This window comes from Antechinus flavipes, chromosome 4 (genome assembly GCF_016432865.1).
Source record: "Antechinus flavipes isolate AdamAnt ecotype Samford, QLD, Australia chromosome 4, AdamAnt_v2, whole genome shotgun sequence".
NCBI lineage: Eukaryota > Metazoa > Chordata > Mammalia > Dasyuromorphia > Dasyuridae > Antechinus > Antechinus flavipes.
Genome location: NC_067401.1, coordinates 312594545 through 312622424, shown reverse-complemented (window position 1 = coordinate 312622424; position 27880 = coordinate 312594545). Strand labels below are relative to the sequence as shown.

The window sequence follows — 27880 nt, the reverse complement described above, 5'->3', positions numbered from 1 at the left end:
TCTAAACATAGATTGATGGCTCAGGTTCAACAATATTCCATAATTTAGTGTCTTTCTTTTGAAGAGCTCAGAGTACTTTAATGTTAGTTCACCCACTTTCCATTCACCATCTCTGGGACTTCTAAAACCAAAACAATCCATTGAAAGCCAAAGCCCTGAGTTTGGAGATTCCATATTTTCTAGTTGAATGTAAACTGCTTCAAGACAGAAACTTTCTCTCCTCAGTACTTTAACAACAGTGCTGAATAAATTTCTTCATCTCATTCTCTTTCATGATTCAAAGATAAGAAAACATATTTTTCTCTCCATTTTTACTTTTAAACTTTAAAACCCCCATAATTTTGCTTAGTATAAAGTGGATATGATTCCTTTACTTACATAACTCTTGATCCCTTATGGATTTCTAGAGGGGAAGGAAGAAAGATTACCTTTGGCAAATCTCAATTGTGAACTGGTGATGAACCTTTTCTTATTTACTTAAACTTGTCCTTGAATAATAGACACAAATTCTATTTTTTAGTTCATACTAAAAAAATCTCCTTTTTGAGCCCCACACTCAAAATTTGTGAAGCTTGCTAGAGCCTTCCAGATCTTGTGTTCTACTGGCATGGACTCTGAGAACTCAAAGTATCCTCTGCACAACTGTGTGATCTTCTGAAGGTAGGAGAATATTGCTTTGCACAAAGTAAACAATTAATAAATATCTCTTGAATTATTGAATGAGGCATGGAATAAGACTGGCTTCTTTTTTTAATATTTTATTTTATTTTATTTAATAATAACTTTATATTGACAGAATCCATGCCAGGGTAATTTTTTTTTACAACATTATCCCTTGCACTCACTTCTGTTCCGATTTTTCCCCTTCCTCCCTCCACCCCCTCCCCTAGATGGCAAGCAGTCCTATATATGTTAGATATGTTGCAGTATATCCTAGATACAATATATGTTTGCAGAACCGAACAGTTCTCTTGTTGTACAGGGAGAATCTTAACAGAGAAGGAAAAATGAAGTGACTTGTGGAAAATAGAAGAGCTGTTTAGAAGCCAAGGCAGGGCTTGAGTCAAGATTATAGGATTACAGGATTTTATAGATAAGGAAATAGGGGGCAAATGAGTAAATAGCAAATCACATTAATATAACATTCTAAATTTTGAAAAATACTTCCTTTATATCAGTTCTAGGTTAAATAATGAAATTATTATTTTTACTTTAGAGATGAAGAAACTGAGGCTTAGTTGTAGTAAGTTTTCTAGAATTATATAAGTATCAAGTCTCTGAGAAAGGATTCAGACCTAGGTCTCTGGAAGTCTAGTCTTTTTTTTTTCTCTTTAATTATACTATATTGCCTTTTCTTAATAAATGAACTTAATGATTAAGTCATATAGTTGTTCAGTTTTAGTCACATAGCTAGCATTGAAATTCAGGATGTTGATGCTAGATCCCATGTTTTGTGATTCCTAATCCCCACAACACAATTTCAATTTGAGTTTTTATACACACACACATATACAAACACACACACATATATATACACACATACTCATATGCACAAACACACACAGATAAAATACTTTGAAAGCCATTTATTCCTGCATTTAACATGTATTTATTAAATGCTTACTGTATACAAAATATAGAGGTGAGATTTATAAAGCCCATGCAAGTATTTTTGTAAAAGTCTGAAGATTAATAACTTCACTCCTACAAAACAACTACAAAATCAAAATAGATCATGCCATTCAAAGAATGCTCTTTTTGACCCCTTCAATTGAAGGCATTGAATAATGATAGTGATGGGTCACCCTAGTTAAAACCAGGAAAAAGAGAAATACTGTTTCACTCAGCCATAAAATCAGTCTGTGAAATTCACTGCCACAGAGGGGCAAAGAACTAATTGCAAGGCCCAAATTCCCAAATAATGAATCAGTTTCACCCATGACAGACTATCAATAAAGCCACAGATAAATGCTAAATACTTAATGATAGGAGTAATTTGTTTAGTTCTGTGTGCTTATTCCCATGTTTCATTAAATCAGCCTTCTTTTCCTTATTCATCTTCTAACAGATTCAGTTATGTCATTTGTTCCCTTATGCATTTGACATATCTTTTTATTTGTTCTAGTGTTTCCATAGCGTCTTTTATTTTCTACCTTTAATTTTCTTATTTTTTTCTTAGCAACTTTTGTGATCTTCCTAGTGTACTTCTGAACATAATATCTTTTACAGTATCTTGTTTATACCTCTCCTTGAATTATTTAAAAATAAATTAAATTAAATCAACTAGAGCTTTTTAAAAAAATTCTAAATGCATTTATATTTAGACAGCATGTACTACTTTTAGGCACATATTAATTTGTCTCTGAATAATATAGCTGTTCCTTGTTTTATATGACATAGCTCCTCCTCATGTATCTTGCAGTCTGTACATAATTTTTTTGGTTGGAAACCACTAATGTCTTTGTTTTTCTGTCTTCCTTAAAAAAAAAAGAAACCAGATCCTAATGACAGTACAATTCTAAACAACTGAATAGACAACATTTCCTATAGTGAGTTCTGTTTTTGGTCTGCTAATTTAGAGTTCGCAGTTCAAATTAATCTAAATTTGAGGCTATCCCTGGGATCATTTTAATATACAAACCATTTCATATATCTAAATTTGGTAAGAAGTTCTTTTAGACAAAGTATCAGGAAATATCACAGAAAAAGTAAACACTAAAAGAGAAAAATGACTGATCTGCTAAAAAATAAGACCAAACCCTTTAGAAATTATTTTAATTTTTTTTTAAATTCAAAGTTGCAAGTTATGTTCTATATAAATGTAGCTTGCAAATTATTTTCATTTAACAATGAAAGATAAAATAAACACAGCTAAGTATTTAGTCTTACAAATAAAAAATCACTTTAATATAGCAGTCTAAGTTTTGAAAAGCATTTGCATTAATACTAAGATAAGTAGTGTGATCATTATTATCTCCACTTCAGAGATGAGGACACTTAGGCTTAGAGAGATAATATATGTTGCTAAGAGTGATGTAGGTATCAAGTAAAGGATTCAAATTTAGGTCTAGGGTAGTTTAGTCAAGATCTCTTCGTTTTCAGTGATTAACGAATGAAGCTCTTAAAAGTTAATTTTTTAAACCAACTTTCTTCCACTCTTTTTATAGAAGATATTAAAAAGTTCTTAATAAAATCTATAAAATTAAGTCAAATTTATTGTTAAAAGTATTAGGACAGAAAGATATAAAGTTGATCTCAGACTCAGGAAGATATGAATCCAAGTCTTGTCTGTGACACCTACTAGTTGTATGTCCCAGAGTAAACTGCAAAGCTTCAATGTTCCTGATAACTTTCTAAGATTATGTTTTAAATTGGTACTGAGGACATACATCACTAGGAGATATACAGAATAATTTAATGTAGGTATACATTTCCTCCATGACAATTTTGAAAATATCCATTTGACATCTTTCTAGAATACTCTGAAATTATCTCTTTTTGTGCATCCCTATTTTCTCTTTCCCTCATTCCACCTTTTTAGGCAACCAGGGGTAAGTGACTTGTTAAGGAACACACAGGTAGTACATGTATAATGCAGGATTTGACCTTGGGGCCTCTTGACTTTGGAGCTAGTGCTCTACCTAGCTGTCCTTTTTCTTCCTCTTATTATATGTCTTCTGAATTATAATTTTCAAATCTTTGGTAATTACTTATCATTAATAATATAGTTTCATTATTCATTTGCCTTTACTCTCTATGGCCAGTCATAATTTTAAATTCATTGCTTTTAAAGTTTTTGTAACAGCACTTTTATCCTGATCACTTCTCATTTTCAAACACTTCCTTACTTCACTTTATCATACAAGACATTGTATTGATTAATGAGGGGATTTATGTAATTTAGATTGACTGTGGTCCTTATATTAAAAGATCTTATAATCTTATAGGGAGACAAGATGGTAAAATATGCAGATTGACTAGAAACTTTTAAAATATTACTAGAATAACATGTAGATACAAAGGAATGAAGTCTTAGTTGATAACAAAAGACTTCTTGGGATATGAATTTTAATGTGCATTCAAAAAGATTTTTGTTTCTGAGATTTTTAAAAGTGTTCTTAGCCTCAATTTCATTCAACTTATGTGGAATGTTGCAATTTCTTTCTATATAATATAGTCTGTATAAAAAGAGAAATCCTATTGTTTATGCTAAATGAGACCTTTCTGAGTACTTATTATTATTGTTATTTTTCATTTTTATTTCCTAAGTCCATCTATATTCATATTTTACTCCACCTACTTTGGGATCTGAGCAAATTTGCCAAGTTCCTTATTGCATTTTTCTATATTCTCCGCATAACTGTTCTATTTGTGGGCATAGCTATATTTCAATATTTCCATGTATTTGTAATCTTCTAGAGAGGCAGTACATAACATATCGTTCCCTGTAAAAGTATCTCAAAATTAGAGCACTGGCAAATAAGCCAGTGTTCTTTTTCTAAAATCAATGGGATTGAGAGCATTCTCTTCCCTTTCTATTGTTTAGCTGGAGTCACTTCAGAATTGGAATGAAGCAATCTAGCACTGGGTACCCATTTGCATCTCCCTTCATTTCATGGATCACCATGGTTAAAAATTCATTGACAAATGCATAGCCTAACGTGATGAGGTTCTCCTCTCTATACAGTCCTTAGAAAAGAGATATATAATCTTTTTGCTGGTACTATAATTAGATTTTCCACAATGGTAACCTTGTGCTCCATGGGCATAGCATGAAAACATATTCCATAACATGTTATATTCCAGCATTTTAAGAATGCCTAATTTAATTAGTACTTTTTCAACGAACACACACTGCATCCTATTCACATTCTAATAAATGATTTCATGAGTTGTGGCTGAAAAATTCATCACCTATCTTGTGGTAAACCTGTTGCTTATCTCTTCACTTATGCCAAAGTTAGTTTGTTGTTAGATACATAGTTCATTACCTAGGCCAAAAGCTAAGTTTATTCAGAGCTGATGCTTCATTTCATTGATTTAGACATTTCAGAATCACTAGAATTTTGAACCAAATTATATTTGAAGCCAATTATATAATTATGGATAGCGAATAATTACAATAACTGGTATTTATATAGCTCTTTAGGATTTGTAAAGTACTCATTAGGACATTGTTAGGTAGATACTCTCATTATCTCCATTTACAGTTGATGAAAATGATACTGACAGGTAAAGAGTTTTGCCCAAGATTATATGGCTAATAAGTATCTGAGGATGGATTTGAACTTAGATCTTTCTGATTTCTGTTCTAGAACTCTATTAACTGTGAATTTATTGATAGGGATGCTGCTGAGTAAGAAAACTTTCTTTATCAATGCTGTTTGGTAAAAAAAAAAAAAAAATTAAAGTTGACAAGAGCACTGAAAGATTCATAGCTAGAACATGTCAGAAATAGGATGCAAAGCCAGACATCTTAGGTGTTCAGTTATATTACCAATACCATGTTTCACATTATGTGTCTAGGACAGAATGTTTTCCTTCCTATGACTTGAATTCTTTTAGCTCATTGCTCTGTTTCCCTCTAGTAATATCCTAACCACAAGATGGCAGGCTTTATGTTATTTTCTTCTTTCTCCTTTTCTCTATGTCAAAATCTTAGTCTTTTTTGGCAAGTTTTGAAATACAATAATTACTAATAAATTTAAAAAAACCTTAATTTCCAAATAGCATGTAGGAATCCATTTTCATGTTTAAATATATTTTAAATACTTTGGTTTTCTCTAAAGATACATTCCTCTTCTCTTCTTCCTCCTCTTTTCTGTAGGTTTCTTTGATATATTCATAGTGATAACTAAACTGGGTTTTAAATCAAGCATTTTTTTGTTTCTCATTACTAATCATAAACAGAGCTCCACACGGCAAAAATTCATGATAATAAATATGAATGTTTTATATTAAAGAAGGAAAAAATCATCTTGCAAGCAAGACTATTAATGGTGTTTTTCTTAATAAGTCTGACAACTTTTCCTTATGTGCCTCTAAAAAGGTTTTGGTGCATTTTGAAAATAACAAAATATCTTGTGATTTTTCTGGCTTTGTACTTCAGACATTTAGAAGTCTTGAATAGAATTAAGTACTACAATAAACAGAAGACTACTTACTGAAATATTTATTAAGATGGTACTATGTGCATAGCATATGTATTGAGTACAGCATGAAAGTAAATATGTGAGGAAAATGACATTTAGAAAGAAAAAAAATCACTTTATTCTTGGGAGAAATAACAAAAGTGTCGAATCACAATGAATGTTTGGGAGCTCTTAATGCATTTACCCTGTAGCCCAGGTGCCATCCTGGTATGCTACTTTTCTATCAAGGAAAAATAACCTGGAATGCCCCCTCATGTTGGTTTCTGCCAACAAAGAAGCCTTCAGGCAGGTCTGAATCTCTCTAGTTGTGCCAGGAATAGAAGGAGATGAGGTGCTTTAAAACAGAGTGTCATTTTCTCCTGTCTCTGGGGACAAAGACTATCACACAAATGAGCATGAAGCTTGGAAGTGGTGGCTGAGGGGTAGGAGGGTTCAGAGCCAAGGAAGCTAGGATAGAATTTCACTTTTTGTTGTATTTTTGGAGAAAAGTTGAATGACTGGTAAGGGTGGTCAAAGTCTTTATCCACCTCCTTGAGGATTTAAGGAGCTAAATTGAGGCAACAATAACAGAGGGCAATCACTAATTAGTAAATGATTATTTGGGAGGGGCTAGAAAGCCTGTAATAGCAGAAGATGGTGTTTGCTTCTGCCAGCAACTAAAAAAGGTGAACTGAAAAGATGTGAAAGTCAATGGGGTAATTGGGAGTGGAGGTTGTGTGTCTTGGTATCTTTTATTTTTTATATTTTGGAACAAAGAATTCAGACTGAGCCTGAGGATAGTAGTCCCCTTAAAAGTTATGAGAAGGTCCCAAAGGCTATTTTTTTCAACTTCCCTCTCCATGTCCATTTATTCTGATTTATTTGCATATAGTTTGCTTCCTTGCTATTCATTAACCCATTTTTTTTTTTTAGTCTGAGTTTCAGGAAAGTTGTATGCTGTACTTTTATACACCCAAGTGAAGTGGAAATCTATTCTTGATGGCTAGCTGAAATATATACAAATTTAAAAAAGGGAAAGATGCAAATTTCTGGCCAATAGCTAGATAATATATACCTGATATTGGAGCTCACGAGCTCTGTTTTGAAATTAATAATTTTAAAACTGTCCCCCAAATCGGAACTGAAAGCTTTATTTAATTTATACATCAATAAGCTAATTATTGTAACGATGTAGTTGGTTAAATGTCCAACTCAGAAGGGAAAGGGGGAACGGAAGAAGGGAGAGATAAATGAGGGAACAGGTGGCATGGGAGAAAAGCCCTATTCTGAGTTCTCTGACTCTGAACTATCTAATGCCTGAACAAATGTTCCCAGTGAATGGAATGATTGCTTACTCCTATTTTGTGCTATCCTTTAGTGTCTTCCAGCATCCAAAAGGGAGGACTTCACAAAAACAACAAAATTCATACAGAAGCAAAATTAACTTTCATTTGTAAACAAAAGTTTGACAAAGAATACTTATAGGAAGAAGAAATCCCACAATGAGAGTATGGCAGAATCCAAATTTAGGATTGCTGCCCTTGAAAATAATTTCAAAATGTTTTCTTTTGCTGCTTATTTCCCCTGACTCTTTATTTATTTAACTTAAAAAAAATAAATATTGTACCCAAGACTTGGCTATTACTATAACCAACTGAACTGATAATTGCTTATATTTAAATTAACATAAATCAATCAATCAATCAAATTTTACAATTTTTTCTTTCATTCCCTCTGAGTCTCTTCATCAGGATTCCTTGTCCATTTCTTTTTATTCACTTTTCTTTACATAGTAGTCGTTAGTATGTATGCCTTTTCCACTTTATCTTATTTCATTAAAGTCTTTCCACATTTTTTGTTCTCATACTTGTTGCTTTGATTGCAATAATGCAGTAATATACTGCAGAAATGGCATGGGTTCAAATACTGTCTCTGGCATGTGCTGGCTGAGGGACCCAGAGTAAGTCATTTAATTTCTAACTGCCCCAGACAACTCACTTAAAATGATAAGTTACAGAATCTGCATTTGTATATTGTTTTGACATTTAGATCTCTCAAAATCCCCTCCCCAACTTTAGAAAGAAAAAACATTCAAATATAAAATCTATTACCATATTGCTGGAATTTAGGTTACTTTCAGGATTTTTTTATTTTTTATTTTTAGAAATTATATAATGCCATTAGAAAGATCTAGGAACAGATAGTTCTTTTAAAGAAACCGATACTACTTTCACCTCCTCCACTTTTCAACATAATGACTTTTGATCTCCTATAATTAACCATCTCTTCCTCCCCCGAAACATCCAACAGTCATATCTGCTGATGATTACTCATCGTGCTATGAGTCAAAAGCAATATGCCTAACTGCATCTCAATGATCTGTAGTTGGAAGAAATAGGAATTAGAAAGAGAACATTTCTTTGTGATATTTCTCATACTTCATTAACAAAATGAACAACAATTATTATTGGGGAAACAATTTTAAAAACAAAAACAAATTTTTCCTTCCACTTATTTGATGTTTTCTTAGATTTTATTTTTCAAAGAGACCCAAAGTATTGCTTCTGCACACTTACTCTAGTGAGAAGTTCATCCATTTCTGTCACCAGTGTATTCAGATTGCTCTCTGCCAGTTGAAGAAGTCTCTCTGGTGCCCTCTGAGGTGACAATGAGTGCTGAAAAATATTTATTTCAAATGCCTTTCAGTGAACAGCGAAAGTAGTGATCAATAATTGAGAGGTGATCATTTAACAATGACAATACTTCCTATACCTTACTACTAAATTCAACCATCTCTAAATCTAATACCAAGTACTTCATATAATTAGTATGTAACTATGGATCATAATTCTGAAGGGAAAGAATGGAAAGAGTCTAACCTATCCAATCCTTTGTTTTTATGTGGGTGAATGATTAAACTATCTTGTCTCTTCTTTTTCTTAAACGTTCTTGTGGCCTAAATGCACGATGTGCTCTAATCAATAAACATATATTAAGTGCTTTCTATGTGCTAAGTGCTTGAGATTGAAAAAAAAATCAGAAGATGGTCCCTGCCCTCAAAGGAGCTTACATTAAATGGAGACAATATATGAGCAAATATATATACATATATATGTATATGTGTATATATCTATTCATCTATCTATAGGATATAGGAAATAACTAACAGAGGGAAGGCATTAAACTTATGAGAGTTTAGGGAAAGCTTCTAGAAAAGGTTGGGTTTTAGTTGGGATCTATAATGTTCTGTGACTCAATGATGAAACTTGTTTCCTTCAATTGAAATCTCTATTTCTCTCTTAAATCCCTATCCTCTAGTTTCAAGTTGCTTGCACATATAAAATGAATGGTCACTGTTATGTTTAAAAAAGTAATACATACTTGAAAAGGATAGTTTCAGGGATAGGCAGTCAATAAGCACTTATATACCTACTATATGCCAAACACTGTGTTAAGTGCTAGGGGTATTTTTAACCTCCTCATAATCTAATGGAGTAGACAACATGCAAACAACAAATTATATATTTACATGTGTGTGTGTGTGTGTGTGTGTGTGTGTGTGTATACACACACACACATATGTGTGTATGAGATAAATTGCATATCATCAACACAGAGAAGGCCCTAGAAATAAGGGATATTGGGAAAGGCTTCTTGTAGAAGGTAATATTTTAGCTTATCCCGGAAGGAAACCAGGTGATATCTTAAGGAGGAAGACACTCCAGTCAGTGAAAATGCCCAGGCTTTGAAGACAGAGAGTTTTGTGCTAGGAATAGCAAGTAATACTACTAATAATAGAGACAATGGCCTACTGAGAAAGTGTCATTCTGTCAGGATGTCAGGTAGTCATCCTGTATTGTGATTGTGCTTAGCACCCAATAGGTGCTTAATTAATGCTTATTTTCTTCTTTCAAACCACTAAAATCCTTATTTACTGCAGATACACTGTTTAATTATATCTCTACCATCATAAAGTTTATTTTTTAACTTAAGCTTGTTTCATTATCTTAGATTTAGAGCTCAAACAAAGGTATGAAATAAGGTGGGTGAAAAAATTCCCCAGTGTGGCCTTGAAACAGATTAAAAGGTAATTGAGAAAAAAATTAACAAAATACATAGAAAAACAATAAAATATGTTCAATAGATAATAAAAGTTAGCTTATAGGGATTCTTATAGGTTATGCTCTAAATTGCTATGCCCTGAATAAAATTATTGTAGTTCCCCACCTTTTTTCTTTGCCATTAAGACTGGGAGAATTGAGTTAGGAAAAACCTTGAAGCTCTGGCCACTTTACATTCCATTGTGTCATAAAATCCAGTCGTATTATCTTGATCCTTGCTAGGTTAATTCCCCTCCATTTGAGTATTACCCTGTCATCTTGCTGTCTCATGCCCCTAACCTTCTTATCTTGATCCTTATCCTGTCAGTACTAAGTTATGATCCTTTCCTGGAATTATGGCTTGTCCACTCACCCAGTATCCTAGTCCTCCTTATCTGCCTTTGTTTCCCCTATAAAATTGTATATTTAGGTTTATTCTGTTCACAAACCCTAGTTAGCTATAAAAGTTCCCTGATCCAGTTGTTCAGGGTAGAATGATTTTTGCACACGAGTCTCATACTGGTCTGCTAGCCTAAACTCTACACAATTAACAGATTAAAAACCAATTTGTGTCTTGCCTCAGTTTCTCTGGCATTATATATTAACTCATTCCTATTTATCTTGTGTATAGTTTTCTTTGCACATATTTGTTTGTGTATTGTCTCTCCCATTATATTATAAGTTTCTTAAGGACAGGGACTATCTTTTGTATTTTACAAATTACAAATTACATATTCCTATTCCTTTTGTAGCCTCAGAGCTTAGCACAATGCCTGGCACATAGTAGGCTTACCTAACTTAAAAAATATTTGTTGATTAATTGCTACCTCATAAAGTTATTGTGAGAATCAAATGAGATAATGTGCATAAATGCTCTACAAATTTGAAAGGTCACATCATTTATTAATATTAGGATCATATTGAGCACACCAAGTCATGATCTTTTTCCTCCTCTCCACATTTCTTCCAGTTTAATGACCCTGCATGCTTTTTCCTTTCCTTCATAAGCTATTTCGCCTACTTTCTATGAAAGAAAATGCTTTTCAAAGCCTCTGTAACTCTTCATCATATTTTCTTTAATTTTGTCTCACCTGTGTGCATTTCATTCTAATCACATTCATTACTATCTCTTTGAATCCAAACAAATAGGTGATCATAAACGCAGAGCTTAATAATAAGTTATGCCATTTAACTATCTCCAACTGACCTCATAAAGAAATTGAAATCACCATTAAGGAAATACTTTGCATTCCTCAGATAAGAACACTTTTAAAATAAGCAGAAAAAGCAAACAGGACAGTTATTACTTACCAAAACATGGCAATAGATCTTATTTTATCCCTGCTTTTGTATTGTACTTGGCACTCATTATGACTGTATAGCCTTGCAAACATACCTTTAGCTCCTGAGTCACATTTTCAAAATTGTATAGCATTTTATATGGTGCAGGCAGTGGGCCAGTAAGGTTGATGCTAACAGCCATCTGCTCAAGGCGAGCCAAGTCACTGAGAAGGAGTCCTGTACATTCATCACCACAAACTGTGAAAGGAAAGTGACAATGAATATTTACTTCTGCTAAATGTCTGAGGCAGATGTTCAAGGATTTTAGCTCTGAAATATTTTACAGCTCACATATATTTCTGTGAAAGATAATGCTACTCATCTCAGATAATTAACCCCAACAAATGCATGGCAGTTGAAAGAGATGAAAATAGCAACAAGGGAATAGAACTGCCTTATTGTGCAGAACTTGATAATGTAGAATGATGATATAAGTCAAAAAATGAAATAAGTAGACTTAAGATACCTGAGAAGAAAGGGGGCTGTTTAAGGGAGGTGAGAAATAAGAACATTTCATGCTATGGACCACTCCACACAAACCCACACATGAGCAATCTAAAAGAAATCTTTGAACAGCTGGTGAATCACAAAGATTATAGGCAGCCTAAAAAGCAACTAAAGTTGTCATGTACTACATTAGATTGCTCTTCAGGATATATACAACCATTTAGTCTCCACATGCTTCATGTCTTACACATTCAAATCTTGCACAACTACTTGGCCTTGGGTCAATTGGAGAGAGAATAATAAATAAAAATGAAACAACAAGTTTTTCATGTTGAAGCATTTAAGGATCATCTTCATTCTTTCTATATTTTTGTTGGATGTATATATACAGGGGTTAGCCATTACTTTTTAGCCTCTGGGCAACTTACCAACCATCAATGGAAAAAAAAGACGAAACATTTGCTAGCATTGCAGAGTTCCATATGCAGCCTTGTAGATAAACAATTGCTAAGGGCACGTAACAATTCATATTTAGTTCAAGTATTTAGAAATGTTGACAGCTATTTTGCTGCTTCTGTAAATGCCTAGGAAGAACTAGCATAAATTCAAGAATAACTTTTTGTGGAAGGGTGATATGCTTGATTTATTCTTTCCTGATAAGACCTATAGTTAATATTAATTTTTTTTGCAAATAATATTACTTCACTCATAGGAAATAACCTTTAAAAGCAATTATGCTTTGTTTTTTCTAATATTTTTTGTGATTTAATATTCAATAATTTCACATTTTTTTCAAGATCATCCAGTGGTGACATAGAGATAATCATAGGAAGATCATGAGAATTGAATGTCTACATATCATTATGTATATACTATATTTATATGTGAGTATGATGCATCTATGTTGTGTGTGTGTGTATGTGTCTAAGTTGGGAGGAGCAAGGAATCAAATGAAATGGAAAACATTCAGATTTGGAGGGATTTTGGATTATCCTTAAAGTGGTAAGAATTTAATTATTTCATTCAATAGATCCTTCTGAGTTGCCTGTTGGCTAGGAAACCATTGACTTCTATCTATAGACACTGAGAAGGGTAGTGGTCCCCAAAGAATTGTTGGGGCCTCTGAAATCCTTTCAGCGGGTCTACAAATTCAAAATTATTTTTTTATTTCTAATATAGTAAATAGCTATAAATATAACCCATGTGAACAAAAACCTCTTTGAACAGATCCTCGATAGTTTTTTTTTAACGACAAGAAGATACTGAGAACAAAAGTTTGAGAACCACTGGAGAAAGGTGTAGAAGATGGTTCTGCCATAGGAGCAGCAGTTCTAGATGAGTTACAGACCACTTTTCATGTATCTTAAACCTCCCCAGTAGATTATTTAATGAATCAACTTCTCCAGGTGTTATTCTCTAGGACTTCATAGGCTTGTGTTTTACTGAGTGTATAAGGGATTGACAGCACTGATGGTGAGAGTTGAAATGGATAACTAGGACTTTTATACTCTTCTAGCCTGTGTAACTTTTAAGGAGATGATGAGGGAAATGTGGAAGGCAACTAGGTTGTACATTTCAAGAGGGAATGACTAATATTTCACCACTCTAATTGAAATGAATTTAAGTATTTCTTAAGTAGCCATCTCTGTGTTTACTGATTTTGATCCAATTGGGATAAGAGGAACAGTGGAAAAAACTGTTGGATTTAGAATCAGAAGATTTAAATTTGAAGCCCATGCTGCCAATGTGGGAACGTGAGCAAGTCACTTCTGTGTGGGACTCAATTTCTACATCTATAAAATGAGAGAGTTGACCAGATAGCTTCTTAAATCCCTTCCATATTTACATCTCTAGTCTTTTGATTTGTAACTCAGTGAAAAGAATACCAATTACATTCTCCATTCTCAAGGAACAAATCCCCTTTGGTTAGAAGAATTCTTATTAAAAGGTAGGCTCTATATATACTTCTTAGCTCAAAGTACACTGCAGAGTTGGGGAGATAAGGGACATCTGAATTCTCTACTGTAGTATGTATTATCCTTTCATCTTCTGCCTGGTGGACAGAAGAAAAAGAAAAATCAGTTTTTCTTAAAGGATCCTTGAAGGTAAAGGCTTTTACCATTTGTTTAAAAAAATGCTTTAGATCAAGGATTACTAATGTGTGTGTGTGTGTGTGTGTATGTGTGTGTGTGGGTGTGATGGACGCTTTGGCAGTCTGATGAATACCCCCTACTCAGAATACTGTTTTTAAATACATAAAATGAAATTCATAGGATTGATCAGAAATGAAGGCAATTATACTAAAGTTATCACAAAATTTTTAACCTTGTGTTAAAAACCTGACTGCAGATTAATTTTTATACCAGCAATTAGAAAACATGGAATTTTCTATTATTTTATAACATTACCAACTAATTACAGAGAAAAGACATGTAAAAGAAAATTCACCAGACTGCCATGTAAGATAGAAATAATAAAGTTATATATTAAGTATATCTATTAATGAAAATACCCTTATAATAAAAACTTTGCATGATTAATCCTGAAGGATGTGTAGGAATTAAACAAACGAGAAGAAGTAAGAAGAACATTCTAGACATATTAGTGTGTGTGTGTGTGTGTGTGTGTGTGTGTGTGTGTGTGTGTGCTAATGCTGCTGGTGATGGAGGGATCTTATTTGGGAAGGATAACCTGAGTAGAGATGCGTAAAGAGGCCAGCCCATCAAAATTTAGATTATCTACCCACTAGAGACAAATTTGGATAGAAAAGGCAGCTTCAAATTATAAAGGAGCTTGAAAAATTAGTTATGTAGAGTGTGGACTTGTTTAAACTAGTACTGGGCAGCCATTTAAAGAACATGAATCTGGGAATGACTGGATGAAATGAAGATTAACTTGACAGAAGTGTACAGAATAGATTAGCGCCAAATGACTCAGGTTTGGGGAAGCTAAGAATCCATTGTTTTAATCAATGTGTGAAATCTACAGAAGTACTAGAAGATTTCAAAGACAAATCATTGGTACTTAGTGACTTATTGGTTATAACAGATGAGAGAAAAAGAGAGTTGAAGAAGACTTCCTAGTTTTGAGCTTATAATTAATAGAAGAGTGATTCCATTTGCAACAGTAGGGAAAATGAGAGTTAAAGTGAAAGGTTAGGAGGAAAGGAAAAAAGTTCCTATTAGAAATATTCCAAGTTACTTTTAAAAAAAATTTTCCTTCCCAATGGGCAATGATACCAGAGGATGATGTTACTTTTATTCTCAATCCCTCTTTAAATGAGAGATTTTTTACATGTGTCTATGTATCTATAGGATGTGCCTCTCTTAAAAGTCTGGTGAAGCCCATGGACCCTTTGCATAATAATGCTCTTAAAAGTAGAAATTGAAAATATTTAGGATTGCAAAGAAAACTAATCACATTAGTTTTTAAGATTTATTTTTTTTTCCTGTTCAAATTTATATGAAATGTTAAAGTGAGATCTCATTTGCTACAATGTGTTGCAGAGCAAATTGGTAACTTAGAATGGTAGCAATACTTATTTTTCTCATGTATATTCATCCTATATCTCATGCCCCTATTTGTTTTGGTTTCCTGTATTATTTAAAAGGAAAATGTATTTAATTGCTCTTTCAAGGAATCATACATTTTACATTATATCTCTGTGTCAAAAGACGTATTATGAACTCAAGTCTTATGTTCTCTGCAGTTACTTTTAATAGGAACACAGTATGGGCACATTTCCATATGTGAAAAGTAAGTTTTACAGCAAATTCTAAGTTATATACCAACATCTGTCCTAACAGGTCAAAAAGACATGGAAATGACAGCCACTTGGAAGATTTTAAATTAGCTAACTCCAGAGAATTCAATATTTATTTTTTTTTAAACTGGCAAAAAATTTAAATTTTTAATATCAAATAAATATACAGGTTGCTAGTTATTCTGACACTAAACATTTTACTTCAACAACAAGCTACTTTTATATACCCTCAAAAAGCTGAAGTGGTTTGTAATAAACATTAGAAATGGGATGCAAATTAAAACCAAATTTAATTTACCATGATAGAGAAGATTTAAAGAGCTTATAGAGATATGAAGTATTCCCATTGTGTGAACAATTATATTTTGATTGTGCAGTGGCTGACTGCAGTGTAAATTAAGACCTATTTTTGATAATCAGTCCTCCCAAAGAACTGCATCACATCAGGCTTTTATTTTAGCAGGGAAGACAAGTCAAGGTAGCAAGAATGTCTAAAATGTATAGGAGCAAAAGCAAATATTTCAAGACGATGATTATATTGCACATGACTAAATGTTTCCAAGCCTTTGACTATAAAACTGTCAAGATAAATTTGTGTCTAATATTAACAAATACAGTGCTAAATTCAGATCATTACAGCAAGGCTCACATAAGGGGAAAATCATGCAGTCAGTATTGTAGATACTTCAGCTAGCAATTAGTACAAAATATTGTATTTTCACCACAATCTCCCATGCATAACAACTACTACTAACATACCTTCAAATAAAAAGTCAAAGTGCTTTAAAACAACAGAAATAGATGATAAAATATGCTTAATGTGCATGAAGTAAGTATAAAAAGATTGTTGATTAATCTGTTTAAAGATAACCATAATGTATGTTCTGGGTAGTTATTTTTATTTATAGCCAGAAATACATATTTCTAACCCAAGATCATCAAATTTTAGGAAAAAAAATGTAGCATCTCATCCGTATCAATGCCTTTAGTTTAATGTTTCCTAGATTTGAAAATTATCTTCCTTCTTATTATTGTGGCTCAATGTTACAGATCCTTGTTTCCTATTAACATTTTCTATGAATGCAGTAATTCTGCATTATTTTTTAAAGAAGGCATATACCAACTAGTTTTAATTTATTTCAGACTATTTAAGAGTAAATGTTTTTTACCTGCTCTTACTATTGTCTTTGTATGAATGGGAAGAAAGATATTGCTAATATTGTCCTATTTGTTTGAAGGGGAGGAAAGTTGTTTAAATAGAAGGATGTAATACTGATGTGATATATAATATAGTTTTGTACATTAAGCCAACATTGAAAAAAGCTGCTAAAAATGAAAACATTATTAGAGATGGTGTTCAGATCAAGGTGTGTGTGTGTGTGTGGGGGGTGCAATACCATTTCATTGCTCTTAACTTAGGATACTTTATTCACTTTTTATTATAAGGGAAGGAAAGGATGGGAAATGTTGTATGAGTATCAGTTGCATCAATTAGAATGAATAATTCTGACGGTTTAGCAATGGTTTACCATTGCTAGAATTGATACTTGAAGTTTAATCTGGAGAAGACTGATGAGGGGCATGTCTTCATACAATAAAAGTGATTTTCTAATAATTCTAATACTTGAATAGTTTGAATACTAGAGCTGCCCTGTGAATTCTGTGTTGCTCCAAAGGGAAGAATTAAGACCAATAGGCAGATTTTTTTTTAACAAGCAAATTTAAGCTTAATATTAGAATGAACTTTTAAATTAAAAGAATCATTCAAATGGAACAATCTGCCTTGTGAAGTAGTTATGTCCTCATCATTGGAAATATCCAAAGCTGAAATTATAGGAACATTTGTCAGGGATGTCTGCATTGATTGTAAGAGATGGCTTAGGATCATAGAACAATTGATCTAGAATTAAAGGGACCTTAGGGGTGACCTACTTTATTCACCTTGCTCTTTCTAAAGAAAAAGAATGATGTTTAGAGAGGTTCAAAGTCACATCAGAGATGAGATTTGTCCCCAAGTACTCTGATTCCAGAATCAGAGATCTTTCCACGATACCATGATTTCCTTTAAAGGATATAGAACAGATACAAATGGGCTGACTCTTTCTAAGGATATTTTCAAGGTTAATCAACTGTCTAGGAGGCAAAGTTATAAACAGGAAAATGATTTGTAAATAGTGGCTGCAAATCAAAGAACAATTTTTGTATGTACCCACTGTAGAAAGGATTGGTTTATCTCACATAGGTTTCTTTAGCATTTAGTCATATCTTCATTGGTTATGGCAGATAAAAACATTTCTGTTACACTATGAATTATGTACATATACATATGTACATCCATAAGTACATATGGATCACTATAGTATTGATTTAGTTTAGTTTGAAAATGATTATTAATTTGGCCCCAAATGCCAAATTGGTTTGCCAGAATAAATTTAAAATGCAGATATAAATAAGAGTAAAAATTTTATGTTTTGTCAGATGGCTAGAAGACACATAGATAGTGATTAATTTAGAGAACAAGACATAATACTGTCAGGAAGTAGCACTTTTCCTGGGTGTCTACTAAGGACACATTTCAGTTCTACATCTTCAGAAGACAAAGCAGCCAACTTATTTTTTTTTATATTCCACTTTTATAATTCAACAGAAGTTTTTTGGACCAGGAGAAATATGTCAGAGAAGTAGCATAATGTGGAAAGAATATTGGACTATCATTTATTGTGGAATTGTGGACAAATGACTTTACCTAATTAATTAGCAGGTTTTTCTTCAGTAAAATGGGCTAATTTATATTACTTACATTCTGGGATTATTCTGAAGAACTAAAAACTGTACATTGAAAAGAGCTAGATAAATTTGAATTAACAATATGAAAAAATCGATTCCATAAAACACACATGCAAATTGGTCCCATTACTTTATCATCTGTATATGCTGAATAAAATATTTGATAATTAAAAAAACAACAACCATAGCCTATTAAAAATATTTTTAGGTAGGATGATATCTTAGAAATATTTTCCAAGTCTAATTTGATTTGAACATGAATAATATATACATTTCAACTATAATACTCATAAGTAATTTTTCTATCCTGTGACCACTTTCTATGGAGTTATATTGATTAGAAAAAAATAAATTGTGAAAAAGCCTAGATTCTGCATCCTACCAAAATTTCAACTTAAAATTAACAACCACTTTGCAGTTCATTTTCAAACTCAAGACTATCTAGATTTTTTCTGTTAAATGGACAGGATAGTACAAAATATCTATAGCAGCTCTTTTTGTAGTGACAAGGGAGTGGAAATTGAGAGAAATTCTGGAATGGCTGAACAAGTGTTGGTATATGTTTATAATGAATTATTACTGTGCTGTAAAAAAATGATTAGCAGGCTGATTTCAGGAAAATCTGGAAAGAGTTGTATAAATTGATGCAAAATGAATTGAGCTGAAACAGGAGAACTTTGTACACAGTAACAACAATACTATATGATGAACAACTATGAATGACAGCTATTTTCAGCAACAGAATGATCCAAGTCAGTTCCACAGGACTCATGTTGAAAAATGCTATCTGCCTCCAGAGAAATTGCTGGAGTCTGAACTCAGATCAAAGAATACTATTTTTGACTTTCTGTAATTTTCATATTTTTTTCTCCCTTTGAGTCTGTGTTTTTTTTTCACAACAAAGATCAATATAGTAAAATTTTACATTATGGAACATATATAACCTATGTCAAATTGCTTACTGTTTCAGAATGGGGGAAGTGAAGAAAGGAGAGAGAAAATTTGGGATTCATTTTTTTAAAAAATGAATGTTAAAAATTGCCTTTAGTGAAATTATGGAAAAACAAAACATTATTTTTTTTCATTTTTGTAGCTTTTTTTTTTTGACAAAACATATGCATGGATACTTTTTCAACACTGACCCTTGCAAAAACTTCTGTTCCAACTTTCCTCCTCTTTCCCTCCACCCTGTCCCCTAGATGGCAGGTAGTCCTGTACAAAATATTATTTAAAAAAAAATTGGATGGAAAGGAAATTTGGATACCAGATAGCTTATTTTTATATTTTACCTCACTTTCATCTCTTAGAACCCTAGCTTCCTTCAGGACTCAGCTCAAATGGTATTTTCTATAGCAGGCTTTTTTAGTGGATCCCACCAGCTAAAGAACGTTCTTTAAGGTTACCTTCCATCTACTCTATATATTCTTGTGAATACCTTCCTTATAATCTTCATTATAATGTAAGACTATCAAGATGGTTTTTGTCTTCCTTTGTTTCCCTAGTGCTGAACACAGTGCTTGGCACACAGTATATACATCTGTTAGTTAATAAGAATTTATGACATTTTTTGAAGAGAAGGGAATCCCAAAGGATATTGTGAGATAAGTAAGTTCTTTGTAAACATTTAGGTGTTAGATACATGTGAGATATTATTATTTTTAATTATTGCTAATTGAAGTATGTTATATGAACTCATTCTAATATTTGAAAGTCTTTCCTAGGTAATTTATGTCATGGAAATTCCTCATCTTACTATTCAAGCCTGTTTCATCTAATTCTATTTCCAGTAGAAATGGAGGTCTGACAGTAAATGACTGTGGATGAATGAATATTAACTATACTGGGGTGTAGGTGAGGATTACCTTACTTTAGAGTTCACTCTATACTTCTAATATGTCACAGAATAATTTTTTTATTTGTGAGTGTTACCTGACTAACTCCTAATTAGGATGTTCTTTACTATATAGCCTTGTTCTCTTTCTTTTGTACTAAGTGAAGAATCTACAGTGAAGGCAAGATTAAATGGCACTTTCTAGTGTATGACTGAGAGGACATAGATATCTATGTTTCTTGAATATCACCTAAATTAAATCTTAATTTATCTAGCTGGATAGATTAAGAAGCTGGATAGATTATGGTTCAGGACTTCTGAGGAAGATTAGGACTACATTAATAATCACTGCCATGGACATTCCTGCAATTATATATACTTTCTTTAGCCTGAGCCATTCAATCCTCAAGAGTTTTATACAATTCCACAACCATCACACTTGACACAGCTGCCCTATAGATTTGCCCTGCCAGGCAAATGTATCCTTTGCTTTTTTCCTGTTTCTAGCTCTTGGATGTTGGAATGCATTTTAAAAAAAGAAAATTGGACTTTGGTCCATGATGCATTTTCACCTAGTCAAGTCACGTTTGGTCACCATGTTTCAAAAACTGACTATAGAAATTTAGTCTTGAGAAGGGCAGTTGAAATAATTAAGAGTCATGGGAACTCTTTCTCAAGAGAAAGAATTTTGAGAGGTAGGTAGGAAGAAAAAAAACATGCAGGAGAAATTCTTATATTTGAACTAGAGCAAAATGTAGAAGAAAACATTTTGGAATTAATTCAATTGCATGCTCACAAGAGTAAATAGAATTCAGCAAAGCCAGGAAATAGCATAAGGAAATATTTTCTTTTTCCCCAGCCAAATGATAAAATATTAGGGCAAAGATATAGGTATAAAAACAACTAATCAGAGGATAATAATTCAATTCTTTAAATAAGCAAACATCTATTGAATCATAAAGAATAATATCAAAATCCTCAAGACTCATTTACCCATTGCTACTGTCTTCTCTGAAATGAATTTCTATATGGTACGGCACTAGTTTGTTATGGTAATATAGTTAGGTTTGGTATAATATTTCAAAGTGAACATATGATAATTTAATTCAAATTATTTTTGATTACTATCAATAAGAATATTCTATTTAGTAGATCACTGCTCTGCTGCATAGTAACAATTCAGGAATTATGCTCTTTTGCCTTATTGTGGAATAGGAATAATTCTTTAGGAGCTAGCAATGAATCTGACTGCACCAATCCTCAAGATTCTCACATTTATGCTCACCACAGAGCCATACATAGACTAATGTAGTTTCTGAGGGCCCTTAATATTGGGAAGGGATTGATCTAGACAATACATACAAGCATTCTGATCATTAGAAAATTAAGGCCTCTACTATAAATTAATTAGGTGACATTATGCTAAATAAATCAGTTCCTTCTGACTTTTACATGAATGAGGTTTCCAGAAACTAAATTTGTTGTTGTTGTTGTTTTTTTTTTTTTTTGTTGTTTGTTTTGTTTTGTTTTGCTGAGGCAATTGGAGTTAAGTGACTTGCCCAAGGTCTCAAAGCTAGGAAGTGTTAAGAAGTGTCTGAGATCAGATTTGAACTCAGGAACTCCTGACTTCAGGGCTAGTGCTCTATCCACTGCGCCACTTAGCTGCCCCCAGAGACTAAGTTTGGTTATAAAATTGAGTTCTTGAACTTTTAAAACCGAGAGTCAGGCTCTGAATCCAATGTGAGTCTAAAATGCCACTACCTGAGTAAGTTACCTTTTCCCCTTTCCTCTCTCCCAATCCTCTTGCACAATATCTTGACTTCATCATCTACTATTCAAACTTTGTAGAAAATAATATGCAGTAAAATATGAAGTAGTTATTACCTATACCAGTAATTTTTTTAAAAGTTATTGATTTTAAAATGTCAATGTACTGTCATAAATTTAAATATAAGATAAATCTAAATATAACAGATATAATAAATGTAAAATTCTTTCTCTACACGTAATTAAATCTTGACTGGTTTTTCAGTCAATGATATTTAATAAAGTGAGGGTCTCTGAACAGATATGTTTCTTTAAAATAATATGTGACTAGAGGTTCCTGAAAGTTCAGTTTTCCTTACTTTTGCTATATTATTATTTAATGTTCATGTTTCTGCTTTAGAACATGGCATTGCCCTTTAAAGTTCAATTTCAGAAAATTAATTAGGAGAAATGATTTGCCTTAAAATGGTTCCTCAGATCAATGTTCATTTAAATAATTGGCATCTAAGCAAATACTTGTTAATATGCAACAGCCACCTTAAACAAAATGCTACTGAATTATTTTAGTAATTCACCTTAGAGATACTCAATTATACCATTACTTTTGTAAGTAACATATCTATGTTTTATGGTACCTGGGCATTCTGATATGAAGATCTTACATATTATCAATCTGATCTCCATTGTGCTATCAGCATTTTACATTTGAGGCAGCTCCAATCAAATCAAGTATGAGAAAAAAGTCCCCTACTTCACATACTATTAAAGTCAACTCATGTGGGAAGCTAATTGGAAGGTAGATTATGTTGCTACAATGACATGAAACTTTTGAACAAAACTGTTCTAAGACATCTGAATTTTTCTTCCTTATTTCCTATCCTTATTTTTCTTTCTAGTTTGATGGAATATGAAGTCATCAATGAAAATCAAATCATGACAGTCGGTTCCAATTGCAACCCCTCTCTGCTCTCTCATCACAGGCTTTACGTCCTTCAATTATCCCTCCTGGAAGCCCTTTGTAGGATACTTGGGCTGTTTTCTACAGTGACATTAAAGAAGATGATCTTCTGTGGTACCATCTAACTGTCCACATTCTCAAATCCAATACAATCCAATCTCTTCCTTCTACTCAGTTCTGTACTTAGATCATTGTCCAATATATAAAACTCATCCAAAGTACATTTGTTTTTCACTGTCCAAGTTAAATTTATTTCTAGCTTTTTATTTTAAATCTAGTGACCATGAAAAAAGCAAAAATTCCATATAAAAATAGAATAAAAGAAGGGGATCATATATGAAACCAAATCTCTTATGCATGTTTTTCTTTTTAAAAAAAATAGTAAATTCATTCTATTTCTTCCAAAGATGTCTTTCTCATTTGTATTTTTTTCTGAACTTCAATTTTTTATCCCTGTATATTTTATAATGTCTCAATAACCATTTTTTTTTCTTTCTTGGTAACCCTATTCTTAGTTCCCTTACACCTTCTTTCCCTTCAATGAAAAAAAGAAACATAATTGTTATAACAAAAAAGCTGAGTCAAACCAAGGAAATCTACAATTTGTCATGTTTAAAAATGTTTTTGTCATTGTGAGCCTTGGGTCTGTCAGACATAGGGATCATGCTTTATTATTGTTTCTTTGGAATGATGATCATCATTGCTTTGATTAGAATTAAGTTATCCATTGTTTTCCCATTGTGTGTGGTTCACACTAAATAAGCTTTCCAAATCTCATTGCAATTGAAATAGTCATCTTTGATTAGAAGAATTTGAAAAATTTTTCAATTCCTTTGTGATAACTGAGCATTACCATTTGTTTAGAAGCAATGGTATAAGCTCCCACAGGTTTTTTCTTTCAGCCCTGTGGATCCAGGGTATAGGCAGTAGGAAGTTTGATTAAGTTATTTATGTTCAGGTACTCCAGAATGAATTGATCTTATAGTTGATCCTGGACCTACAGTCTTATAGCAAAAAGGTGATGCTGGTACTGAGGATAAGACATATCAAGACACTATATTATATGTGTCAAACATTCAGTTCCCAATTTTTGAGAATCTGGAAGCAGAGATCCTTTGAGATAGTTAAGTTTGGATCTCTGAAAGATCTGATTAGGATGCACATGACCTTCAGTGAAGGACTTGCTCTCATAGTTCTGACATACTGTGGTGGTACAACATTCCAGTTGTTTTCTGGAATCTGGAGACTGGATTGAATTTATATTTTGGTCCAAACTCTATATTCTTTTTCTCAGCTGACTTTGAGGACCCTCAGGACATACTGAATAAAGAATAGTAAATGTAACTTCTGAACATAAAGAACTAGCTTTCATTTCCCAGTCTTGGAGTCACGATGAAGCAACAAGCAATATTTTAAAAATATATATATTCTTGCTTTCACTCTTACTCCGTTCTCACTCATTCTTTCCTTCCCTCATTACTCTCTTCCTTTCTCTGTTTCTCTATCTCTTTCTCTCCCCATTTCTTGTCTTACTCTATCCATCTCTCTTTGCCTGTCTCTTTGTCTCTAATTAAGGGCACTAATGTGAACAATCAATTCCCTTGGAGGAAAGAATTTTACAATGAAATGAGCTCCATTATAAGATCTTAATAAGGGAAAGACCTATTTCAGTTTTGAATTTGATTAAGGCTCTACAAATTAAGTTTATGACTTGATTTTGATGTTCCTTTCAGCACATTGAGATTTTCTGGAATCAATGAGTGGGAAATCAGAATAAGTTAAAAAAAAATTACCCAAACATACCACACAGACTCTTTTTTCTCTTGTATATGCTTAGATAAAGACACTCTTACTAAATTCACTTTCAGTATTTCCAGATCACATATTTCAAGAGAATGTTTTGAAGCAGCATGTCTGCAGATGTCTTTATGGACTACAGGGGGAAGGCACTGTGTGTAACTCAAGATATAAAGTAGCTGGGCCACTGATTATAAATTCAGAAGGACTCTGAAAAATTTAATATACCCAGATCTTTAATCTGTCACAGAGATAGTACCTACCTTTGGCAAAACTGTACACCCTGGGACAGACAAAAATAAAATAAGCCCTCAGGAGCTTTGTTGTAGATTTTCAATGAAGTTATTACAGCATGCTGAGAATTTTCTCAGCAGTTCTGGGCTCCATGGGATAGAGGCCAGAACAGCAGGTGAATAGCAAAGGTTGGATGGATGGTGTCAGAAAGAATGAACTACAGTACTAACAAGTAGAGAAAAAGACCAGTTTACTTCCCTTGAAATGCACCAGGAATTGAGCAAAGAAATCCCCAAGAGCTACTGGTAAAGTTAGTATACGTACAAACACACTCCATGCCATCACGCGCATGCCCAGGCTTGCAACCATCACACTTCTGCCCCGTGGCTCCGGGTCGGCAAGTGCAATATCCAGTGACTGGGTCACAGGGGACAGGCAGTGAACCATATGGATCACACTCACATTCTTGGCAGGAGCCTCCTGGGCTGCTCGGGCTGCCAGTATAGCCAAAGGCACATCTGGATATAAATAGTTAGAAAGTGAAGTAAATTAATGATACTGAGTTGTCATTTTTCTGATTAGAAACAAACAGGCATTAAATTCCTTTAAAATACCTCCATGAATAAAGACATCTTTCTCATTAGATAGGCTTGAGTTATCTATTTATAAAAACTTAGAGAATCATAAAAAGAGAGCTATAATGGAATTTAGAGGCCATTTAATCCAATCCTTGGCTTTTACTAATGTGAAATGTGAGCCTTAGAGTGGTATTCCAAAGGTTATATAGCTTGAGAGAAACAGCTGAGACTAGAATCCAGCTGCTCTTATTCTCAGCCTATGCTCCCCCCCATTACACCATAATAATAACTGACATTTTAATAGAACATTACGATTCTCTAATAGTTTAACATGCATTGGCTCATTTCTTTCTTGTAACAACTTTGTAAGATAGGTTTATTGTTATTTACAGATTCAGGTTAAGTCACTTTCACATGGTGACCATAATTACAGATTGATTACAATTTTATCATTTTACAGGAAGAGAAAATGAAGCATTTGGATAGTAAATGACTTTCTCAATATCATACTACCCTTTGACATAGATTTCAAAACTGCATCTTTCCTAATAGCAAATCTAAGCATTCTTTCTACTATTTAATATAAAAATATAGTCATAAGTATAAGGAGTTTCCTATATGACTTTTTTTCTATAAGTTTGTATAGTTTCCTACTAAATAAGGAAAAGCATTGTTTTTTCTATGTTAAAGTGAATTGTTTTAGAAAAAATACATTCAGTTAGCACTTAGTATGTTTGAGGCATTCTGATTGTTACTTGGGAATCTGGTGACATTTGGGATAACCTACATTCCTTGAATTTATTTTTAAGGAGTTGATAGTGAGGGTGAATTATGAGGCAGTAGCAGGAGAAGGAGGGACCAATATCAGCCAACCATTTCTAAGAGTTCAATGGTCTGAGATTATCAGAATTTTGTCCAACTATTTTGTGGAAGTAATCTGTCCCTGCAAGTTACAGGGAGAAAAGGTTGAAATAGAAAGAAAAATTGCTAAAGCTCATTTTTCAAGGTTGCCCAGATTACTTGTCAGACTTGTGCACATTCAAAATAAGATTTTTTTAGTGCTTCCTAGGTGAGATTGAAAGTATAGAAGTAATAGATGGGATTGATGTAGATTTTCTCAAAATAAAGTTTCATAGAATCATCAATTGAGACCTGAAGGTATCTCAGAGTCAGCTTTTCCAAACTTGCCATTTTGTAATGGAGGAACTGAGGCATGATGGAGGTTAACTAACTTCTTTACCATCATATAGCTAATAGATATCAGAGGAATAATTTGTACCCATCCTTTTAAATACTAGATGCCATGTTCTTTCCTTTTATCATCCAGCCTTGCCCTTCTTCAGTGCCTGATAACTGAATCTACTTAAAGCATCTCTTTGCATTTATAATTCAAAGTATTCTCTCTTAAACTTTTAGCAGAAGAAAATTAGAAAAGCAACTTGGAGGGAAATGCATGAGAACTCTCCATTATTGAGCATGGAGACTCTCAAGAAAATATTCCATGAAACTTAGGCAAACTTTTGATAAAGATTCTGAAGCTGAAAATTTCAATTGATTGTGAGGCTTGGAAAGTGGTCTAAGAAGTCCACAGATGATGTAATAATAATCTTTAGGTAAGTCTTTATAGGAAATATTCTACCTAGACTCCACAATTTATTTTGAATAAGAATAAATTTTTCTATCAGAGAATTACATTGCACATCTTTAATTGTAAGATATAATGACTGCCACAACACCATAATTTTTGGGAAAAATTTACACTTGAATTATAATACAAAATCCCATCCATTTATAGAATATATATGAAATGTAAAAGCACATCGATGCAGCTCTTGATATATGGCTTTCCACAGACAGTTTTGAATTGAAGGGTGGCTTTTTCCAAAATGGCTGGCCTAAAAGAGGGTTCATTTTTTTCTGTTACTGATTGAGGTATGCTAAGTGTATAAGCTTAATGTTACTATTAGTGTAAGAAAAATATCATGAAGAAAGTAAATTGGATTCTGACATGCATTATGAAATGCATTGTTAAAACAAATATGAGTGAATTTGGAATAGTATTTGCTGGTTCAGATTATTCATATCAGAGTTAACTTCTGTTAGCAAAGAAATCGATTTGACTTTTTATTCTTATATTCTTAGGTGT

At 32.9% G+C, this 27880-nt stretch overlaps 1 protein-coding gene across 1 annotated transcript in view; it reads right to left on the bottom strand.

Annotated features, from left to right (window-relative positions):
• The window catches only part of LAMA2 (laminin subunit alpha 2), a 770763-nt gene that overhangs the window by 145727 nt on the left and 597156 nt on the right, over positions 1-27880 (bottom strand). Inside the window, exons 33-35 of the mRNA XM_051997719.1 lie at positions 25481-25674; positions 11628-11770; positions 8708-8806 (exon numbers count right to left, since the gene is read on the bottom strand). Of these exons, the coding sequence (XP_051853679.1) occupies positions 8708-8806; positions 11628-11770; positions 25481-25674 (436 nt within the window). The remainder of the gene's footprint in view (positions 1-8707; positions 8807-11627; positions 11771-25480; positions 25675-27880) is intronic.